General features: G+C 35.6%; 1 protein-coding gene and 1 pseudogene across 6 annotated transcripts in view; one reads left to right on the top strand and one right to left on the bottom strand.

Moving 5' to 3' along the window:
- Nucleotides 1-22261, bottom strand: part of KATNAL1 (katanin catalytic subunit A1 like 1) — a 201852-nt gene that overhangs the window by 54222 nt on the left and 125369 nt on the right. For 5 of the 6 annotated variants that reach the window (XM_037527105.2, XM_054701786.1, XM_037527109.2 and 2 more), the window contains 4 exons: nucleotides 21106-21143; nucleotides 18472-18647; nucleotides 15971-16131; nucleotides 1136-1304 (listed from right to left, as the gene is read on the bottom strand). In XM_037527105.2, the coding sequence (XP_037383002.1) occupies nucleotides 1136-1304; nucleotides 15971-16131; nucleotides 18472-18633 (492 nt within the window). In that variant the 5' untranslated portion in view covers nucleotides 18634-18647; nucleotides 21106-21143. The remainder of the gene's footprint in view (nucleotides 1-1135; nucleotides 1305-15970; nucleotides 16132-18471; nucleotides 18648-21105; nucleotides 21144-22261) is intronic. The other variant, XM_037527108.2, reaches the window with a different exon arrangement.
- Nucleotides 10546-11130, top strand: LOC119258811 (transgelin-2-like; annotated as a pseudogene).

A 22261-nucleotide genomic window follows, 5' to 3' on the forward strand; every position in this document is an offset into this window, starting at 1 on the left:
CAGCACCAAGAGGTAGAAGGAATTATGCTCACTGAAATAAGTCAGAAGGAAAAAGAAAAATATTGGATGATTTCACTTGTAGGAGGAATATAAGGGAACCAAATAAGGCATCAGGGGGAAAAAGTAACAATACAAAACAAAAACAAACAGAAAATTATAAATCAGAGACATCTTGCAGAGGAGGAAGAGGGATCAGAGAGAGGGAGGGAAGGAGAGAGGGAGAACAGGGGACTGTGAATGGTGCATGGGTACATTGGTGAAGAAAATTCTACAGGGACTACACCAGAGGGGGTGGGGGGAGGCAAGTATTGTTGAGAGAGAGAGAGAGAGAGAGAGAGAGAGAGAGAAATAAATATCGTGGCATGAATAATGACATATCCTGAATCCCTCAACTAGGAAAATAGAAATTTTGTTGTGGCAATTCAATTACATTATCATCTATTTATACCATCACAATGGAATTGGGAAATATTATCACTAAAAATTTATTTTTGTCTTTTTATTAAAACTAAGGCTGAGAAATACATCATGTCATTCTGGTTTCACTTCTTACTCTGTAAGATTTTCTTCAGCCCATTTTTCTAAAGTTCATTTTTGGACAAAACAGAATTCCCACCCAGTCCTATGTTTATTCAACAATCATTTCCCATGAACCCTAACAAAGGGAAATTTTCTCATTAAGGGGGAAAAAAAATCTTGTTCTACTCTAAAATTTATGGCTAAATCAAAGATTTTTAAAAATTTTTAATAATGAATCATAGTCATCATCTGATTTTGTAAATATGTATCTCTACTTAAATTTTTTTCCTCTACAGTTAAGTTTTCATATATTATTTTAACAAAGAATATTTGTTTAAATATTGTTTTAACTTTGAAAACATTATTTTGAAAATTTCTACAAAAGATTTGTTTTACTAAAGATGTTTGTAATATCTCTGAGATTATGGGCATTACAGAATCGTCCACAGAATGCAAAGATTGCTTAGGTTTTAAATCAGACATTTTTAAATTTCTTCCATGTCAAAACCAGAGTACCCTGGAAAGTCAAAAAAAAAAAAACAAAAAAAACGAAAACTGTTATATGAACCAAAAGTCACCGGCTTCAAGTGAGAGAGTTATAGAGATATAGTCTTGCCTTGTCATCTCTCCCTCTTGCTCTATAATCCTTCTCCCTACTTGTAGAGGGTTTTTCGCTCTTTGATATAGGATGTGCTCGGCCTACAGGTCCCCGGGCTCCTACTCCTGGCATTTCTTTCCTCAGAGGTCTTACTTCTCGATTGGGACGCCTTATTTGATGTGGAGCTCTGACAAAAGAAAAATAAAAACTGAAATTAATCATAGGCAAAAGTATTTCAATACTACCTTAATAAATTATCAAATAAGAAGTCCCAAATTTCTACTCCTTTTTTGTAAATTCATTGCCACAACTATTAGTTTTTAAAGTTTTTATCTGTTTTCTCACTTTTTTTAATAAACTGGTTGATACAATTATTAAATACATATAAATGATATGTACAGCAGCAATCATTTTGTCAAAATTACTTTTTAACCACCAATAGAGGGCAATACAGACTATTTTTAGCTAATAAACTTAATAATATAGTGGAAAGTCAACTATTTATTCACTACTGTCTTAAACCAATAATCAACTGTTCTACATGAAGGACAGGAATTCAAAATGTATATTTTCACATTTATAATGTATTTTTATAAGCAAAATGATTTTCCATATTGGAAAATCCAGTATTTCATTCACCAAATTACAAATGGCAGGGTTTAAAATGAACACTTCTTGTAAACAAAGTAATTTATGTATTAAAAATATTTGTTTTGAGGATGTAAAAAATCACAAGAGCACTCAAATTACACAAGTCTCCAAATGTGAATTAAGAATTTCAATGAATATATAAAGTAACTATACACACAAAGTGACATATTTTGCTTCATGTAATTTGAAATGTTTTCTTTAAACAGCAACATTATGAGGCTTCTCTGCACAAGTACTTGTCTTTCTAGGTGTTGGGAGGACTCTATTATTTTATGTCTAATCCCTCAGTTCTTCCTTGAACTGTCCCTGCCTCTGTTTCCTAACTTTTCTATATACAGTTGTGCTGATAATTGTAAGCCCTTCAGATCCCATGTTGTATTCTTTTGTTCACCCATATGCCTTATCTATTATTACCCTTTATGTAGCTTCATGCTTTTTATTCATTTAACTCATCAAGGAATTTATCTTCCTGGTATCAGGAAAAGTAACACATATACATATAACTCAATTAGTCCTACAGAAAGGAAAATGGATGAAAAGCCAGGATTGTTACAGACTCAAAGCAAAAGGTTAAAAAAAAAAAAAATTCAACATATTGCAGGTCTCATGCAGCATGTCCTGATTGTTGCAATTAGATGACTACATAAAATTGCTAATTATGAGAGAAGCTGGTAAAAAAACACAAACACAAAAACTGTATGTCTCTGTATCAGGTTACCATACACTGTCTCTGAATCCCTGGAGTCCCGTCCAGTTAAACAATTATTTACTGAACACCCATTAGAAAGTATATAACCACTACTGCGGAAGGCCCTACAAGAAGACAAAGACAAATAAGCAATTTTGTGAAAGAAATCCAGGAAGGGAAGTAGAAAAAATAGATGATAAGGCATTTCCAATTTTAAAGCTATTATTGTATTATTGGTTCTAGCACATTACTAGCCTTTTAATCATTCTGCCAATAAACTAAAAATGTGATAATCCATAAGAACTAAAAATGTTAGAGTGCTCTTTTCCTAGTATTTCAATACAATTGATATTTTTTTAAAGACTTAATCTTTGTTATCTTTTGATAAAGCAGTGGCAAGTAGATCAGAACTTTTATTTATGTATAAATGTATATATATATTTGATTTTATGAACTGAATTTATGTTTAGGACCCAAGACAATAAAATGTGACCAACAATCACTTCCACACAAAATACACATTAAACTTGCCCTTTTGTTAGCAGCTGTGCCTGCTATTTAAGTAGTCCATCATTGTTTGTAGTCTTGCTTTTTAGATAAACAGTCAGTCTCAAGCTTTTGCTTGGCAAACCCATCCCTTATAGCTGCATACCATGCTACTCCTCAGCCACTGGATTTACCCCACTAGAACTAGTAGGTTAATTGTAGTGAATCTTGACGTATTTATTCTGCCTTCTCAGCTTGTGCTTTCCACACCTCACCCTGCTATTTAACAGTTGCTTAGGAGTCCTGCTATAGTCCATTTTGCACACACATCCAACTCAATAAAGCTATGTTGTGAGATTTCAAAGCTCATACATAGTATGTATTCTAAGTATTTGCTGCTGCTGACCTTGTTCTGTCACTCAATACTCTGATGAACTCATAAATAGTATGTATGAATGAAATTCTCAAGAAGCCAGATGTACCATTTGTGGCAAATTCTATGTCTCAGAAAATGTGCCTGTGCTTTGTAAGTTTTCAGTTCCATCTCACTGCAGTTTGATATTATATTTTTGTAAAAGACTCTGTCAACTTCCCATAGGACATTCTTGATTTGTTCTGTAATCTCTTCCTCCTTCTGCGCATCACTGCACAATGTCATGCTTCAATTTAAGGATTCGGTGACAGTTTCTAGGCTGTGTTAAGAAATGTCTCAAATGTTCTTTTACTGGTCTCTCTTAAAAACAGACTTTAATGGGGTTACACAGTATCACCAACCTTTGTCCCAATGGTCTAACGTTGTACTAGTTTACAGTATTTCAAATACAGAGAATAACTAATAGATCTGCAGATAAAAGACTACAATGTCTATAATGAGCTCTGTTACCCTATATGAGAATAATTTCCTATAGGAATGAGAAGAAATATGCCTTAGTTTATCATATGCAAATAAGCCTGACTTCCTCCAAACCCAATACTTTCTCTTTCTAAGCAATATTATCAACATTTAATGTAAATGTTCTATCAGCACTGCTTATTATAGAAAATACCTAGAAACAATCCAAATGTCCAGTACCAGAACAGACACAGAATTATACTATTCATATAACAGAACACTACATACACATGAACATAATCATAACTATAAGCAGTAACAACAGATAAACACCAAGACCATAATATTCATGAAAAGTAAGTTCAGGAGTAGAATTGCTGTACCATATGATATATGTAAGATTAGCTTTAGTTAACATGGTTAAACAGTTTTCCAAAGTGGTAATGTCATTTTAAACTTCCACCAACAATGTATGAGAGTGCTAGTTGCTCTAACCTAGCCAATCTTGTGGGAATGTAGTAGTAATAAATTGTACATGTTTGCTGGGGCTAGGCTATGGGTTGATTTTTTTTTTTTTTTGTTAACTACCTTTATACTTTCCACAGGGTCAAAAATAATGCCTAATGTGTGTGTGTGTGTATATATATATATATATATATATATATATTGATAAAAAATGCTCACATATATTCATAAAATATATGCCAGATAGATCAAAGATAAAGTTTTCTTCCAAAGACTTCAAAACAAGTTTACAAACAAACTCATCACCACAATACACATTTTACAGAAGGAGGAAAATGAAACACAGGAAAGCGAACTTAACTTGCAAAACAACTCAATAAGTGGTATAACAAAAACTTTCTTTCCTACTTCCTACTCCTGGGAAAATTACTGAATTAGGGCCTGGGTAAAATACCTATATGAAAGAAATAGTAGTTTATTCCTTTAAGGGAACTTGATCTTGGCCTTAAGTGACTTTTTTCTACTGCAAATTGGTGTTTAAAATAAATGCTAGAAGTTATCTAATCTATCTGGGTACCCAAAGAAACAACTTTAATACCAAGTCAAGAAGAATTTCCTCCTTACTGAAATTCTACAGAACAACTCAAATTTGATAAGAAATCAAACTTCTTATCTAAAATTATACAGAAAAACACTATACCATTTCCCTTGTTCCAAATCAAATAATATTAGTGGGTCTATTAAGAGTTCTACGTATACAGAACAATCCAAATGATTAATTTCAGGCTTGTATATTCTATTCTTGCTGTCACCTTTCCCAAAAGATTTAACTTTAAAAGATTTGACACACTTTTTTTTTAAGATTTATTTTTATTTATACAAGAGCCGGGGTACAGGCCAGATGCACTGGAGGGTGAGAGGATTCACCAGAGGCAGAGCAGGAAACAGAACAGGCAGACAACCGAAATACACTGGGTGAGGGGAGCAGCGGGTGAGACAGGAGAGGTCTGCTCGCCATCTGGGTTGCTCCAAGGCCAACGGGGATTGAACCGGCACTAAAGAGGCTGCGGACAGATTCATAGCACTGTGCTCAACCACTGGAGCCACCAGGGAGGCCCTTAGCACACTTATTTTTTACACTGATTAAAGAATAGTTTATTGAATATATGTCAAATAGTGTTCTAATACAGAAAATCTGAGCTTCATGGCTACAAGCCTCAATACGAAAGATCATTTTTAAATGGTATCATTAAAGAGAATGTGCTTAATCAACACTCATGGAAAATACTACAAAATAATTTGATTAGTGCAAGATACCTTTTAATTTAGAATACTAAGAATGATCTGGGGGCTTCATATCTGTGGCACATAATTCTAGTATTACTACTACCTCCCATCATAATCTTACTATTGAAGCTCAATTTCCTCACATTTAAGACAATGAAAATTTTATTCATTTTAAAAATGTTTTTAGTCATACAGCTGCTGGTGATTTGAAACAGAATCAGATTAACATCAAAAGACACCTGATATATAAGGTTTAATTAGAAGCGATGTGGCAAAAAACTACTGAAAACCACAGTACACAAATTACTTTGGTGTACAACAATTAGGATAGAGAGGTTTTGTTTTAAAAGTTTATGAAGGGGCCTCCCCGGTGGTGCAGCGGTTGAGCGCACTGGGTTGCGAAGCTGCCCGCAGCCTCTGCAGCGCCAGTTCGATCCCGGCTGCTCCCCGGCCACTGGAGGAGGGACCCGCATGGCACACAGACCTCTCCTGCCACCCACTGCTCCCCTCAGCAGTGTACTTCGGTCCTTCTGCCTGCTCTGCTCCCCGCTCTGGCTCTGGTGAATTCTCTCACCCTCCTGCACTTCTGACTGTACCCAGTGCTTGTATAAATAAACAAACAAATAAATAACTCCTTTAATAAATAAATAATAAAAACATCAATATTCATTTCATTAAACATTTCCTTTATTTATACCACCTCTGATAAAAACTTAATCAAGTGAATAATAGATCTGAAGATTATATATTGAGGTATATAGCTATATATCATACCCATAGATACCATCAATTGGGTATATATCATACCCATAGATACCATCAATACAGGAAAGTAAGACAACAAACTCCTGACATTAAGGAGATTTGGGTTCACATCCTGGCTCTGCCACTTTCTTATTCAGATGACTTTAGGAAAATAACAAAGTCTATAAGCTTCAATTTCCTATAGCTTCACCAATAAATGGGGTTCATAATAAATTAGTAATGCTGCTATGAGTAAACATAACAGTAGCTATTTTCATGGGATCATTAGAGGTTTAAATAAGATAATGCTTGTAAAACATATAGTAAGTGATGAATAATTATCTTTTCCCTGAAAATAATCAACCTCATGAAATTTAAAAAAAGATTATCTCTGCCAGAGAGAGAATACTTCCAGTTTCAGAAAATTAATATATACTGAATTTGCAGGAAAGAAATCAACTTCCTTATGGAACTTTACTAATGTCAGAGAGGTTAAATAACTTGTTCAAAGCCATAACCAAGTGGGAGTCAAAAGTAGACTATAAACTAAGATCTCATGGACAAGAATTAAGTTAAATGTCTTCCATCAAATCAAGAATATCCAAGAACAATTTCCATTATTCACTCTCTCTAGTAAAACAGAAAACTACATAACCTGTAAAAGAAATGTAACTGTGAGAAAAACATGATTCTAACTTTCCATAACCTTTAACCCTAAACTTAAAATCTTAGTATTATTTTATCAGCCCATAAATATGAACCTGTGTAAAGTTTATTTCATTAACATCTACCTTACATATTTATCACCATGATGCTATTACTTGATGAAGAATTTGTGACTTGCTTATGTAAAGGTTATATTTATGAAGTTTAAAACTACTAATTCCATGCTAATACTCAAGGTATTTAAAAAACTCCTTCACTAGTAAAACCTTGTGGAGTTCTGGGTTTTTTTATATTTATTTCCTATTATTGGTGGTATATGTGGGGATGGGAATTTTTTTCCCCTGGGCAATCCACAGTCTTAGATTTGCTTTTATTAAGAGTTTCTGATACACAGAGGAAAAAAATATACACAATGGCTACATATAAGGGAAATTTTTTTAAAAGATTTATTCATTCATACATAGGCTGCATCCCAACCCCTTGCGCCCCAGAGAGGTCCCTAATGGAAATTTTTTTAAATGATTTATTTATTTATGCATACAAGAGCTGGGGTGTAGGCCAGAGATGGTGGGGGGAGAGGATTCACCAGAAACAGCAGAGAGCAGACAGGCAGATCCATTAAAATATACTGCGAGAGGAGCAGCGGGTGAGATAGGAGAGGTCTGCTACACCATGTGGGTCACCTCCCTGGCTGGGGATTGAATTCATGCTGCAGTGGCTGTAGATTGCTTCATAATGCTGACACTTAACCCCTTACACCGCTAGGGATGCACCATAAGGGAAATGTTTTTAATTTAGTGTGGAGAAAGAAAGTTTGGAGAAATACATTCGGAGCCATTCATCTTTCACTTTCATTAAGAATATGCATTCGGGTCTCCCTGGTAGTGCAGGTGGTTGAGCACAGCGCTGTGAAGCTGTCCGCAGCCTCTTCAGTGCCAGTTCGATCCCCGCCAGCCTCGGAGCAACCCACGCGGTGAGCAGACCTCTCCTGTCTCGCCCACTACTCCCCTCAGCAGTGTATTTCATTAGTCTGTCTGTTCTGTTCCCTGCTGTCTCTGGTGATTCCTCTCAACCTCCTGCACCTCTGGCCTGTACCCCAGTTCTAGTATAAAAATGAATAAATCTTTTTTAAAAAAAAAAGGAACATGCATTACAAACAAGGATAAAAATGAGTAAGACCTGCGTTATGGGCAGTGAATGGAAGACAAAGAAAAGGAAAATAATTGGTTTAGTATATATCCAATGATAAGTTTTCAGTAAGTGTTCCACCAATGGAAAAACAATAATGACAAATTTTATTCAGTTTGAGCCAAGAATATTAGACATGTTACCTGGGTGCACTGCTTTCTGGAATTTATCACAGTGCTCTAGCAATTCATAACAGATTATTTTCAATGTTGGAGGTTATTCCTAGGACCAGAGGGCTTCACTGGAAAATTGCAGCAAACATGCACAGAAGAATTGATGACAACCCTTCTTAAACACTCCAAGAAATCTGAAAAGGGAACACTTCCAACCTCATTTTATGAAATCAGCATTATCCTGATGTCAAAGCCAGATACGAGGTACTACAAGAAAACTATAGGCCAATATCCCTAATAAATACACAGGTAAACATTTTTAACAAATTATCAACAAACCAAATTCAACAACACATTGAAAAGATTATACACCATAACTACAGAGATTTATCCCTGAGATGCAATAAATGTGTCATACCACATTAATAAAATGGAAGATAAAAATCATATGATAGATTGCATATCATAGACGCAACAAAAGAATTCATGATAAAAACCTTCAAGATGGGTCTAGATGGAAAGATATCTCTTCTTCATTGATCAGAAAATTAATATTGTTAAAATACCCATACTAACTACATCAAACTAAAAAGCTTATGCGGGCCTCCCCGGTGGCGCAGCGGTAGAGCGCTGGGTTGCGAAGCTGCCCACGGCCTCTGCGGTGACGGTTCAATCCCCGGCTGCTCCCCGGCCACTGGAGGAGGGTCCCACATGGCGCGCAGACCTCTCCTGCCGCCCGCTGCTCCCCTCAGCAGTGGACTTCGGTCCTTCTGCCTGCTCTGTCCCTCACTCTGGCTCTGGTGAATTCTCTCACCCTCCCACGCTTCTGACTATACCCAGTGCATGTATAAACAAAACAAGCAAGCAAACAAATAAATAAAGAAAAACATGCCTCTATAAAAAAAAAAAATAAAAAAATAAAAAAAATAAAAAGCTTATGCACATGAAAAAAATTATTTAAAAAAAAGACAAGTTATAGGATGGGAGAAAATATTTACAAATCATGTATCAGAAAAGGGGTTAATATCTAAAATATATAAATAAAACTCAAAACCAAAAAAAAAAAAACTAATTAAAAAAATGGCCAAAGGATTTGAACACTTTTCCAAAGACATACAGATGGCCAAGAAGCCCATGAAAAGATGTTCATTGTCATTTAACATTTCCTTAGGGAAATGTTAATCAAAATAGATACTACTTCATACCAGTTAGAATGAATATTATCAAAAAGACAAGAAACTGCAAGTGTTGATGAGGATGTAGAAAAAAGGAACACTCGTATCGGTAAAAATATAAACTAGGGCCATCATTATCGAAATTAGCATGAAGATTTCTCAAAATATTTAGAATAGAAATACCATATGAACAGGGGGGTGGGCCCAAGATGACAGAAAATGGAGAACTTACTTCCTCCCATGATAACAATAAATTGTCACATAAATATGGACTATGTACAATACACAGAAGCTGACCCAAAACCAGGACAAAAAGAATTTTCACAACAAAGAATGAAAAGAGAGCACCCAAATGGATAGGACGGACAGACAGACACTCTTGTCATGAAAGAAACCACACTGCAGGTGCAATGAGGCACAGATGGGAGGACATATCTAAGGTGCAGAACTTTTCACAAGGGTGCAGGGGGAGGGTTGAGTTTAGCACTCCAACCCTCTGATCTAGTATAGTAACAACCCTCTGATCTAGCTCCTGGAACCCCTGAGAGTGAGAAGAAAGTGAGCACAGGAAAGGTAAAGAAAAAGTAGAGACTAAGAACTAGTCCTTAACAGGCCCATGAGCAGACTTGCCCTGAAATCCAAAGCAGTAACACAGGTCTGAACTAGGCCAGACTCATGAGTAAACGATCCAGATACCATTGTTACAGAGCTAGCCTGGGAACCAAGGAAGACTATGGAATAATCCAATGCCAGAGTCACTAGCAGGTACTATTTCAATATCTTGGCAACCCCTCTCACCCTCTCTCCAAGTCCCATTCTCTGCCTAAAGGTCCCAGAAAATAGGCCTCATATGGGCACAAATTGCAGCTACCTCTGAAAATAGGTCTCATATGGGCACAAATTGCAGCTACCTCTGCCAGCAGCCAGTTACTCCAGTGCATCTCCTTCAGCCCAACTAGCAAGCTGAGGGTCATGGCTCCAGCAGTTAGCCACCCTCTTGACACTGCAAGCTGCTGCTGGCACTGTGTACTTCTGCTGGCACAGCAAACACCAACATGGCACATAGCCTAGACACACCCATACACATCCCACAGCAACTCCAGGCAGGCGCACACCAAAGCTAGACCCACTGAATGGCAAACAGAGGAACTGCCTACAGCCTAAGCCAAAAGATAAAGCAGAAGACTGAGAAGCAAAATGATGTGGACCTAGAGTAGATCGTCATCCAGTAGACCACCACCCAGTGCTGCAAGGATGTGGCCAGCCCCAGCCTAGGTCTGAAAACTTCCAGAACTAACTTAAGAATGGCATGGTTCTGGATGAGCTCATTAATTGCTGCAACTCAAGGGACAGGCCCCCATGAATAACATCCAGGCCTCCACCATAACCATCATGCAGATGAAAAAGAACTCAGTTCCTGCAAGTGGTGGAGCACTATGACACCAATACCACTAGCATCTCTAGACTGTGGAACTTGGGAAGAAAACAATATGACATGCGTATAGCAGATGCTCATGAAACCGGGTGAGCTAGAGGTAGCCTGGGATAATGGGCTCTTCTCTGGAGACCCCAACTGGTTCCCTAAGAAATCCAAGGAGACCCCTCGTAAATTTATCAGACAACTTTAGTTAATGCAAGAGAGAAAGAAAGTGACTGGGTTTCAGATGGTCACCAACTATGGGGCACCTCAGGCAGACATGACTGGCTATGGGATGTGACATCAGATTCTCCGATCCCACCCACACTGGCCCTGTCCTCCCGTGAATGTTAATATATGTATACATGTATTTAGCCTATAACATTTTGAGAGCCCTGAGCTCTCCAGCTCCACCCTGAGGCATGGGGCCTGGGCTGCCCTGTCCCCTCTAGAGGTACAGCCCCTCCCCCTGTGCTTGATGATATAGTTCCTTCTCCAAACCCACCAAAACTGTGTCAACGTAGATCATCTTTTCCTCTGGAAAATTTCCAGAGGAAAAATTTCCAGGCCTCCCTCCACCCCCATACTTCTTCTCTTTCCCTCTGTCATTTCCCCTTAAGCCCCCTGCTCTGTGCTTTCATCTATTCATTGGCTGGGGTGAGAATTACTGCCTCTGGACTACCAGTCCCAAGAATATCTCACCCACACCCATGGCCATGGGGATGTAATTAACAGGGAGGGGCGAGTGGTGACCTCCCCACTGAACTACATGCACACCATCCTAGGAAACTTGTCCTGCAGCGGCCCTTTCTGCTTCTCTTCCCTATCCTCATGGGGTGGAGTGAGGGACAGAAGAGGAAGGATGCTTACTATGGGCCAGGGCTTGAAGAATCTGAGTTGAATGATTGAAATAATCTTCCAATTTAAATAAATATATAAAAATAAAATATGTAGTTTGGGAATGTGTTCAAATATTAGCAGCTATAAACTCCACAAAGAGCAATATACACATAAGACCTTATATCCTGTTTGTGGAAACTCACAGTAATCACAAAGCAGAAATACAGTAAAAGCATGAGAAGATGAAAAAGCACCTAAACACACCACTAAATAAAAACATCAAATCTCAAAGGAAAAGGGTGGTGGTGGGCATGGTGATATATATGCAGTGCTGAGATGAGAAAAATGTACTCCTGGAAGCTATACAATGCTTTGAATTAATGTTACCTCAATTAAAAAAAAAAGAAGAAATATCCTATGATCCAGCTATGTCACTTGCATGTATTCAAAGAATACGAAAATATAATTCAAAGAGATATATGCATACTCTTATTCACTGCAGCTTTATTCACATTATTCAAGAGCTGGAAACAACTTATATGCCCATCAACAGATAAGAGCATAAAAAACAGGTGGTGGTGGTATATGTATATATATTCATAAAATGGAATACTACATTGTTATTTTTTTTAAAAAGATGAAATACTTCAATCTGCAATAACATGGATGGACCTAGAGGGTTTAGTGAAACAAGTTACAGAAAGAAAAACACTAAGATTCATATGTGGTAGATAAAGAAACAAAATATATGAATTAAATAAATAAAACAAAAACAAACTTTTAGACTGTAAGAACAAAATAGAAGTTACCTGAAGGAATGGGGGGAAAGAGATTAATAAATTGGGTAAATGAGCTCTATTGTACAGTGATGGATAAAAGTGAAAATTATGATGGTGAACAAAATGTAATATATACAGATGTTGATTTACGAGACTATATACCTGAAACCTATGTTGTGATCTAATATTACTTCAATAATAAAATAAAATGCAGAGAAAAAATAATGTCCAAACCACCCAAAGTCACTTATGAATTCTTCACAGTCCCCATCAACATCCCAATGGCACGCTCACAGAAATAGAATAACAAACCTAAAATTTATATAGCACTAAAAAAGATCCCAAATAGCCAAAACACTCATGAGAAAGAAGAATAAGCCAGGAGCTTTTACACTTCCTTCTTTCAAACTATTCTACAAAGCTACAGTAACTAAAGTCTGGTAATGGCATACAGAATAAAGAGCCCAGAAATAAATCCATGTTTAGTCAACTAATATTTGACAAGGGAACTAAGAATACTTACTAGGAAACAGTAGTTTCTTCAACAAACGGTATTGAAAAGAGTGGATAACCACATGCAGGAAAATGATATTGGACCCCTTATCTTATACTTACAAATGAAATTCAAAACAGATTTAAAAGACATGAACAGGGCCTCCCCGGGGGCGCAGCAGGTTGAGCTCAGCGCTGTGAAGCTGTCTGCAGCCTCTGCAGCGTGGGTTTGATTCCCAGCCAGCCAGGGAGATTCCTACATGGCGTGGCAGACCTCTCCTGTCTTACCACGCTGCTTCCCTCAGCAGTATATTTCAGTCCTTTCTTCTGCCTGTTCTGCTCCCTGCTCTGTCTCTGGTGAATTCTCTCACCCTCCCACACCTCTGACTTGTACCCCAGTGCTTGTACAAATAAATGAATCTTTAAAAAAAAAAAAAAAGCATGAACAGAAGACCTAATATTATAAAACTCCTAGAAGAAAAAACATCAGTAAAAGTTCCTTGATGTTGGTCTTGGCAATGATTTTCTGGATATGCCATCAAAAGCAAAAGAAACAAAAGCAAAAATCAACGAGTGGATCTATATCAAACTGTAAAGCTTCTGCACATACAAACAAACATGAATATATTAAATGAAAAGGCAACCTACAGACTAGGAGAAAACATTTGCAAACCATAAATCAGATAAAGGGTTAATATCCAAAATATATAAGGAATTCATACAATTCAATAAAAACAACAAAATTTAATTAAAAAGCAGGCAAAGAAACGAAGTATTTTTCCAAATAAGACATCAAAATGGTCAACAGTCACATGAAAAGATGCTCAACATTACTAATCATCAGAAAAATGCAAATCAAAACCACCTCACACTATTACAATGACTATCATCAAGAAGAGAAAAGCATTGGCAAAGATGTAGAAAAAAGGGAATCCTTGTATACTATTGATAGGAATTCAAACTGGCTCAGGTATGAGGGAAAACAGTATGATGGTGCCTCAAAAAAAAAATAAATAAACAGAACTACCATGAAACTTAGAAATTCCACTCATGTGTATAAACCCAAAAGAAATGAAAACAGGGTATCAAACAAATATAAGCCTCTCACTTTCACTTGAGCAATAGCCCAGATATGGAAACTACATGTCCATCAATGGATAAAGAGTATGGTTTATATAAACAATAGAATATTACTCAGTCAAGAGAAAAAAGAAAATCATGTTATTTGCAACAACAGATGGACTTTGTGAACATTACACTAAGTGAGATAGGTTAGAGAAAGACATACACTATATGATCTCACTTATATGTGAAATTAAAAAAAGCTAACTTCATAAAAAACACAGTAGGATGGTAGTTACCAGGGACTAGATGAGGAAATTGAGATGTTAGTACCAGTAGATCAGTGCACAGCATAGAATTACAGACAATACTGTATAATAAACTTCAAAGTTGTTAAGAAACTAGGTCTTAATTGTTGCAATACAAAAAGGAAGTCATAATTATATATTAGACAGAAAGATTAGATAATGCTACCCTGGTAATCACATTGCAATATATAAATGTATAAAATCAACAGTTTGTATACCTTAAGCTTACACAATGTAAGATATAAATTATATCTAAATAAAAATAGTTGTCAACTTTCAGCTTTAAACTAGAAGTATTTATCTATATTAATAACTTTCCGGGGGAAAAGGGCATTTATAAAATTTTCAAGTTTGGTATATCAAAACGCCTTTATTTCTATTTTCAGTATTTACTTTGGTACTTTTATGGTAACAAACCTATGACTCTTGAAACACTGCCTTTTGAGGGATAATAGTTACCTTAATTCAAAACACCCAAAGCTGGTTAGTCGGAGGGAAGCACTATATTGTTGTAAACCATAGAAAAGAATCATCATCTAGTGTTTTTATAATGAGAATCATAAAATTATCTGTAACTCAGTGGAAAAAACCCTGAAGGAATAAATTAGCCACTTTTCACAGTTCTTTAAATGCTTTTAGGAAACATCAAGAGATCAACACGTTAAACACATGAGCTATTAACCAAAGGGAAACTTATTTTCTATGATGCAACACTATGGCCACAATACCACTTCACAATCAAGGGAACTGAAACCCAGAAAGACCTAAACTCAGACCCTGGTCTAGCCTACTGAAGTACAGGTCAGGGTCAGTTTCCTCCCTTGTGGAATTAATGGAGTTAATCAAGTCAATGTTGGCTGAACGCCTACTATGTGTCAGCAATGGGAGTCTGTTGTTTGTCATTTGTTTTGAGTAAATAAAACCATGGTCAGTGTCCTTGCAAAACTCCTAATCTTGTGAAGAAACAAAGAAATGCAACATAACGGCTATGAACAAACTCCTATGGCTGGGAAAACTAAAAAAGGCTATAGAAGACAGACAATTAAGACTTGAAGAATAAATATGAGTTGCTTAGTATGAGATGGAAATAATTGGTATTCCACAAAGAAAGAACAGACTGTGTAAACACAGGAAAGAAAAAGGAGAGGCTTAATGCAATAAGTCGGCTAGGCATCAGGGAGATAAATTTAGAGTCTTATATGCCACATTAGGGAATGTGACCTTTAGTCTTTAAGGAATAGTTAGCAATTTAAACATTACCCATAATGTTCCTTCTACACCAAGACTCTGGAAACTAGCTGCAGGCCCTATCAAAGGAATACAATATGTCTATCATTACATTTAAAGTTGTTAGTCTTTTAAAGCAAAGAAGCTAAGTTTTGATACTGAGATGAAATTTAAAAGAACTCATGCTTTTAAATTATGGCAGAGTTCTACTATCATGGCGGATTTCTACTGTTATGATTATAGTATGAAAATATTCTACAGACAAGATACATCACAAGTGATTTTTGTTATTTATCAAATATTTATCAAATATTTATCAAATATTTTATTTATCAAATACCAAACTCTGTAAACCTATAGGTGTAAAAATTAGATACTAAATTTACATGCCCCACTACAGAAGTACATAAAGAGAATATAAAGTACCATTTACCTGTGTTCTGCAGGCACAGGGGGTGGCCAAACAGCAGGGTCTCTAAATGGTTCATCTTGACAGGACACAGGGAAATCTGGAGGTTTGTCGATTTTAAAACTTTCTAAAGTACTGACAATACTTTTAACTTGTTCATATTCTTCCAATAATTCCTGGCGAACCTTCAAAAAATAGATTTTATGCTAGAAACTTTAAAGCTTATATAAATTGGAAATAATAAATTGTGACAGAATGCAAGTTTGCTTAATATTGTTCAAAATATGCAAATGACATTGGAAAATATTCAAAAACCAAAGAGTTATTTAAAGTAATACAGATTGGAAAACAGGAACTGGCTTGAAAAAAAAAATATTTGTATACCTTCATTAGGGGAAGCACTTACATATCTTTCATAATGAAACCTATTTCTACCAAGGAATGTGATTACCATTAATATCACAAAAGGCAAACAACTAAATCAGTAACAATTTAACCATTCCCAGATATCTGTATTATGCTAGATTCTTTAAATATATTTGTAAGTAGCTCCCCAAAAATTCTCTGCCAAAATTTCCACCAGCATTTCTATACTCAGTGTCATTAAATATGAAATGCCTGTCTGATCACCTGAAAGCCTGAAGTGATATAATACTACAAATTACCCACTTCCAATTTTTATTTAAATTTTCCTTCACTTAAAATCTGAATTCTCTTGACCTTGTTTAAATACTTTCAAGCCGGGCCTCCCCGGTGGCACAGTGGTTGAGTGCTGGGTTGCGAAGCTGCCCACAGCCTCTGCAGCGCCAGTTTGATCCCCGCCGCCAGGCGAGGGTCCCACATGGCGCACAGACCTCTCCTGCCACCCAATGCTCCCCTCAGCAGTGTGTACTTTGTCACTCTGCCTGTTCTCTCCGCTCTGGTGAATTCTCTCACCTTCCCGCGCCTCTGACTGTACCCAGTGCTTGTATAAATAAATAAATAAATCTTTAAAAATAAATAAATACTTTCAAGCCTTGGATAAAGTTCATTTTGAGCTCAAAGGCAAGATTTTTCCTATATTTAAAAAACTTCAGGGGCCTAGGGGTTAAGTCTCAGTGCTATCACCACCACAGCCTGAGTTCGACAGGAGTCAGCTCCTGGGCAGGGAGCTAACCCACATATGATGAAGCGGACCTCTCCTGTCTTACCTGCTACTCCCCTTAGCAGTGTATTTCAGTAAATCTCCCAGTTCTGCTCCCCACTCTGGCTCTGATGAATCCTCTCAACCCCCGCACCCCAGTTCTTCTACACATAAATAAATATACCTAAGAAAAAAACTTTACTGAGTACCTACTCCAGAAATTCTTTTTTCTTCAAACTTTGAATCTAAACCAATTTTCAAAGACAAACAGATAATCGACTGAAACTTACATTAGTAAATTCATTTTACCGATTCTAGTATTTTCAAACCAGACAACACACTTTAAAGCAGAGCATAAGAAAATTTTCCTTAACTTTATCTTGAACATTATGCAGAAAGGAACACATAAAGGAGTTGTAGAAACAAAAAAAATTCTAAGTAAAATTCAACTGCTAATATATACAATTACATAGTAGGAGAAATGAAATTTCAGAGCCTAATGGAAAGAAACACAGGAGAAATATCTGAATGGAAATGGTCACTGTTTAACACAATTAAGACATGTCAAAAATAAAAAAAATAAAAAATAAATTAAAAAAAAGACATGTCAAAAATATTTCCATGCTAGATTAATAAAGCACTCTTGCCTGTGGCGAGTATGCAAGATAGAAAACAAGCAAAAATTTCAAGTATATTGTTCTCACTCAACATAATTTGGTAACACTTAAGTCAGAAAATAAGCCAAATTTACCCTGAAAACTTAGGGTAATCAATTTTTGACTAGTGGAAAAATTAGAAGAAACACTTAAAAGGCATTAGCACATAAAATGAAAACTTCAAAGAAATGCTTGACTTTGTACTTTTAATTTTAAAAAGATTTTAAGTTTTAAGAATAAGTGGGGAAATTTTAATTCAAGATTTTATTAACTGTACTATTATATAATCATGTTGTATAGTCAAGAGACAGAGCAAATATATTAGTGTTTTTTAAATTAGATTACCAACTTCTTTGTAAGGAGTCTTTCAAAATAAGAGGAAACTTTCTTAAAGTAAAAGCTTTATGAAATGGATCAAAACTACACATAAAAATGAAAGGGGAAAGGGCAAAGAGAAATACCTTATTTCAGAAATTTTCTATCACACACAATTAGGCAACTGATCTTGAAAAAAAATTAAAAGTAGATTTAATTATAATTAATCTTAATATTATCTCACGAAATAGTTCATCTAAAATATTAACCAGGTAAGACAGAAAATTACTTACAGTACATTTTAAGTGTACTTCAGTATTCAGACAGATTAAGAACTATTTACAAAATCTCAATCTAATTTTCCAACTCTAATCTTTCAAGTATAACAGACCACAGTACCCTCACTCACTGAATACTTAATGTGACCTCACCTGTTGCCATTTGCCTTTGACAGCTGGGTCTCTGACTGACTGACAATGTCTCTGAATCTGCTGTATTACTCCCTGATAATATACCATAGATGAATCATAATTTCCAAGAAGTGCATATTCTCTTCCTTTCTTTGCATTGTCACAAATCTCAGCCAAATTCATCTTCTTTCAGAGACCTAAACATAAAATATAATGCCTTTTTAAAATTTGCAGCCATGACTAAACATTTATTATTCTTTAAAATATCTGCTTAAAACTACCTAAAGTCAAAAAGTTTCTCTTATTCTTTGAGGTTACCTGAATGCATTGTATAATACAGAACAAAGTTTCTAATTGTGGAAGTACAAAGGAGATCACAAAACACCCATGGAGATAAGGAAGGAAATTACACAGCTCTGAACTATTGATTGATTTAATGTTACAGGCACATAAGTTGGACACTAGTTTTCCTGGATCATTTACAATTACCACAATCTGAAATAATAGTAAAGAACACCCTGTTTTATTTTACTCAATTGATTCATGATAATATAGGAATGAATATAAGATATCATATTATATTTTCCACTGATGCCAAGTAAGACTGCAGAAATTAGTACTCACTAAAACTTTTTGGCCCCAAGAACATAAATCATACTTTGGAATACATTTTGAAAAAATGACCTACATTAGTCCATACATCATTTATATGCAATAAATTGTCCCGTACAACTTAAATGTAAGCAATAACTTGAGCCCCCTTATACTCTTCTATGATCCTGTATTGTCCATAGCTTTCTGTCCGGCAAATAACTATCACTAATAATTTCCCTTCCACAAAATGTTAGGAAGGTATCAATTGAATCTCTGCTTTCCACCGAAGTCCTCTGATCCAGTAATTCTGGCTTTTTTTCTTCAGGCTGTGCAAAAGTCAGGATTATCTTCTATGGAAAGAGACTTTCCACTAGAAATTACAGAGCAGGAAATCCAGAGATACAGAAGAATGACATCCTGGGAAAGAATCCAAATTTTCCTACTCTGATTTCCTGGAACAATGAATCAATGGATAAATGCAATACAGAAAATCAAAGTATTTCCCCATGCCTTCCTGAAGGAATTAAATTTTGGGGTGTAGTTTGGTTCTTCCTCTCTGCCTCTTATCTACTACTAAGGAACTTAAAAACCCTTCCTCAAAATTAAGTGCATATAGTTCTAAGCATTTCAACTGACTTCAGTGGCAGTCATTAAAATAATGCTGTTTTCCTTTGTGTGTTTTGGCATATTATTTGCTCCTTCTCCCAGCGTAGGTTCTCTGAAGGCAGTGTATCTATACTAGAGAATCACTCCACAGGCTATTACATAAGTACTTACATAATGACACACAAAGATGTCCACAAATTTAATTATGAACATAGTAATATTTTATATTACAGTAAATAGCAGTTGAGTATAACATTTTATAAAACAGTTCTGCTAATAAGAATGGAACTCTATTTGGGTGATACTATTAGTTGGGATTCAATATTAGCATTCCCAAATCAACTGCAAAAATTTATATGTTAATGCTGTTCTTTAATAAGATTCTATATATTTCATCTTTGAAAATGTCTTTTTACCCAGATCGGCACTGTCACAGAGTGATATCGTATCAAATCATAGTGATATCAAATCTCAAGCATATGATTTCAATTCAGTATATTCACTGTTTGGAAGGCATTTGAAGAATATATTCTTCTTTTGATATTTTAGCATGTCATTTTAGTGCAAATTAATCACTTCAAATTGATGGTTAAGTGGAAATGCCTCAATTGCACAGTTAAGATTTTTTAATACAGACATTTCTTCTGCACTTGCATCAAAGTCTGAAAAAAGCCTCTGAAACTAAGTTGAGCTCAGAAAATATATCTATGCAAACATGGGTGGGAATGGAGAGCCTATATCTTCATTTTGACAGTATGGAAAGTTACATAAACAAATTGATAATCATTGCAATTCAAACATCATTACTTTTTAATAACATCTTGTAGTTCTCATAGTAGAGGTCTTTTTGCCTCTGTAGTTAATTTCAAGGTGTTTAATTTTTTGAAGCAATTATAAATCGAGTTATCTTCCTAATTTCTTTTGCTTCTTAGTTTGTATATTAAAAAGCTATGAAATTTTGTGGATTGATTTTGAAACCTGCCACAGCTATTATTCATCTTTTGTTTCGAACAACTTTTCGAAGTGTTCAGAATATTCTGTATATAGTATCACATTTTCTGCAAAGAGCATTTATTAAAAAAAAATCCAATCACAAGTGCTACAGTAGATGCAGAGAAAGAGGAATACTAGATACTGTTGGTGGGAATGTAAACTGGTGCAACCACTATGAAAAGCAATCTGGATTTATCTTTAAAAAGCTGTAAAAATGGGAATGCATGCAATCCCACTTCTGGACATCTATCCAAAGAATACAAAACTATGAAAGCAAAAATCTGTATGTTCTACAATGTTCATATAAGTTTTACTGACAATAGATAGCAAGTGAAAGCAGCCTAAATGTCCCTGAACAGACCACTGTGTCAACAAAGATGGGGTATATAGACACTATGGGAGACTAATGGCCATAAAAACAAATACTGTGTATTTACATAGCAGATGAAGTGAAATACTTACAAAAACTAGTGGAAGCATCAATAAACACCATGAGGGCACTGAGGTGAAGATGGAAGAACAGAAAAAGGGACACAGGATCATTAGAGATGGGGGGAAGAAAAAAAGAAAAAGCAATCAGTTGTTTTGTTCAAAATAACTTAAGTTTTACATATAAGCATTTGTCTTATAAATTTAAGTTGAATTCATTAAGAAATATTAAGTTGTTATAAAAAAAAATATTTCCAAACTATTCAGTGGTCAACAGTGGTTGAGAGCAGTTCCCCTCATTCAGAAAAATTTCACATCAGCCCTAAGCTCAGAAGATTGAAAGGTAGCTTTACTATTAAACCAATGAAGTACTCTGTGGCAGGACACTGCAGGATGTTCAGTTTCCATTTTCAACAAAAATTAATGGAACTGACAATGACTAAGTACATGCACAAGAACAAATATTGACACTATTAGTTGCATACCAGTGTAAATTAAAATATTCTCTGCAAAATACCTGCTGATAAATAATGAATAACCTTAAACACTTCACATTCTCAGTTTTGTAAATTTGCCCACCTAAATTTTTGCCGCCAGCAGCTGTAACATATGTTACCAGACTCCACTTCAGGTTGTACAAAATTATTTTCTAAATTTTTTTGTAAATGTTCTTGTCTGTAGTTATTTCATGAACACTATTCATTAAAACTAATTCAGGAACTTCAAACTCAGCACTGACTTCTCAAATAACAACTGAGCAGTATTGGTAACATCTGTCAATTCATCAAGAGCCAAGGAAAACCACTCAAAATCATTTGCTGTCTTTTTTAATTGATTATTGATGTCCTCACCTCTTCCAGCAACTGTTCTTGCTAAAAAGCTATTAGTCTTAAACAAGTTTGTTTACTCCAGACACATCTCCTTGGTTGCTACAATTGAACACCAGTTGTTAGTAATTCACCGGAAAGTTAGTTAATGACCTCCCTGCTTGCCTAACAAATAAGACACTCAGAAACTTAATCTGGGTGCAGTCTGATTTTCATTTTTTAATGTTGTGAAGAAATTCTTCTGTGAGAAAATATTCCTTTTTAAGTGTTCTATTTTTTTTCTGACCATTGCGTTCCTGTGCATTGGGAATATTGTGATGAGTGATTAACCTGCTAATGTCAGTTATGTTGCATATCTTTAG

Source organism: Talpa occidentalis, unplaced genomic scaffold, assembly GCF_014898055.3.
Source record: "Talpa occidentalis isolate TD23 unplaced genomic scaffold, MPIMG_talOcc4v2.1 talOcc4.5, whole genome shotgun sequence".
NCBI lineage: Eukaryota > Metazoa > Chordata > Mammalia > Eulipotyphla > Talpidae > Talpa > Talpa occidentalis.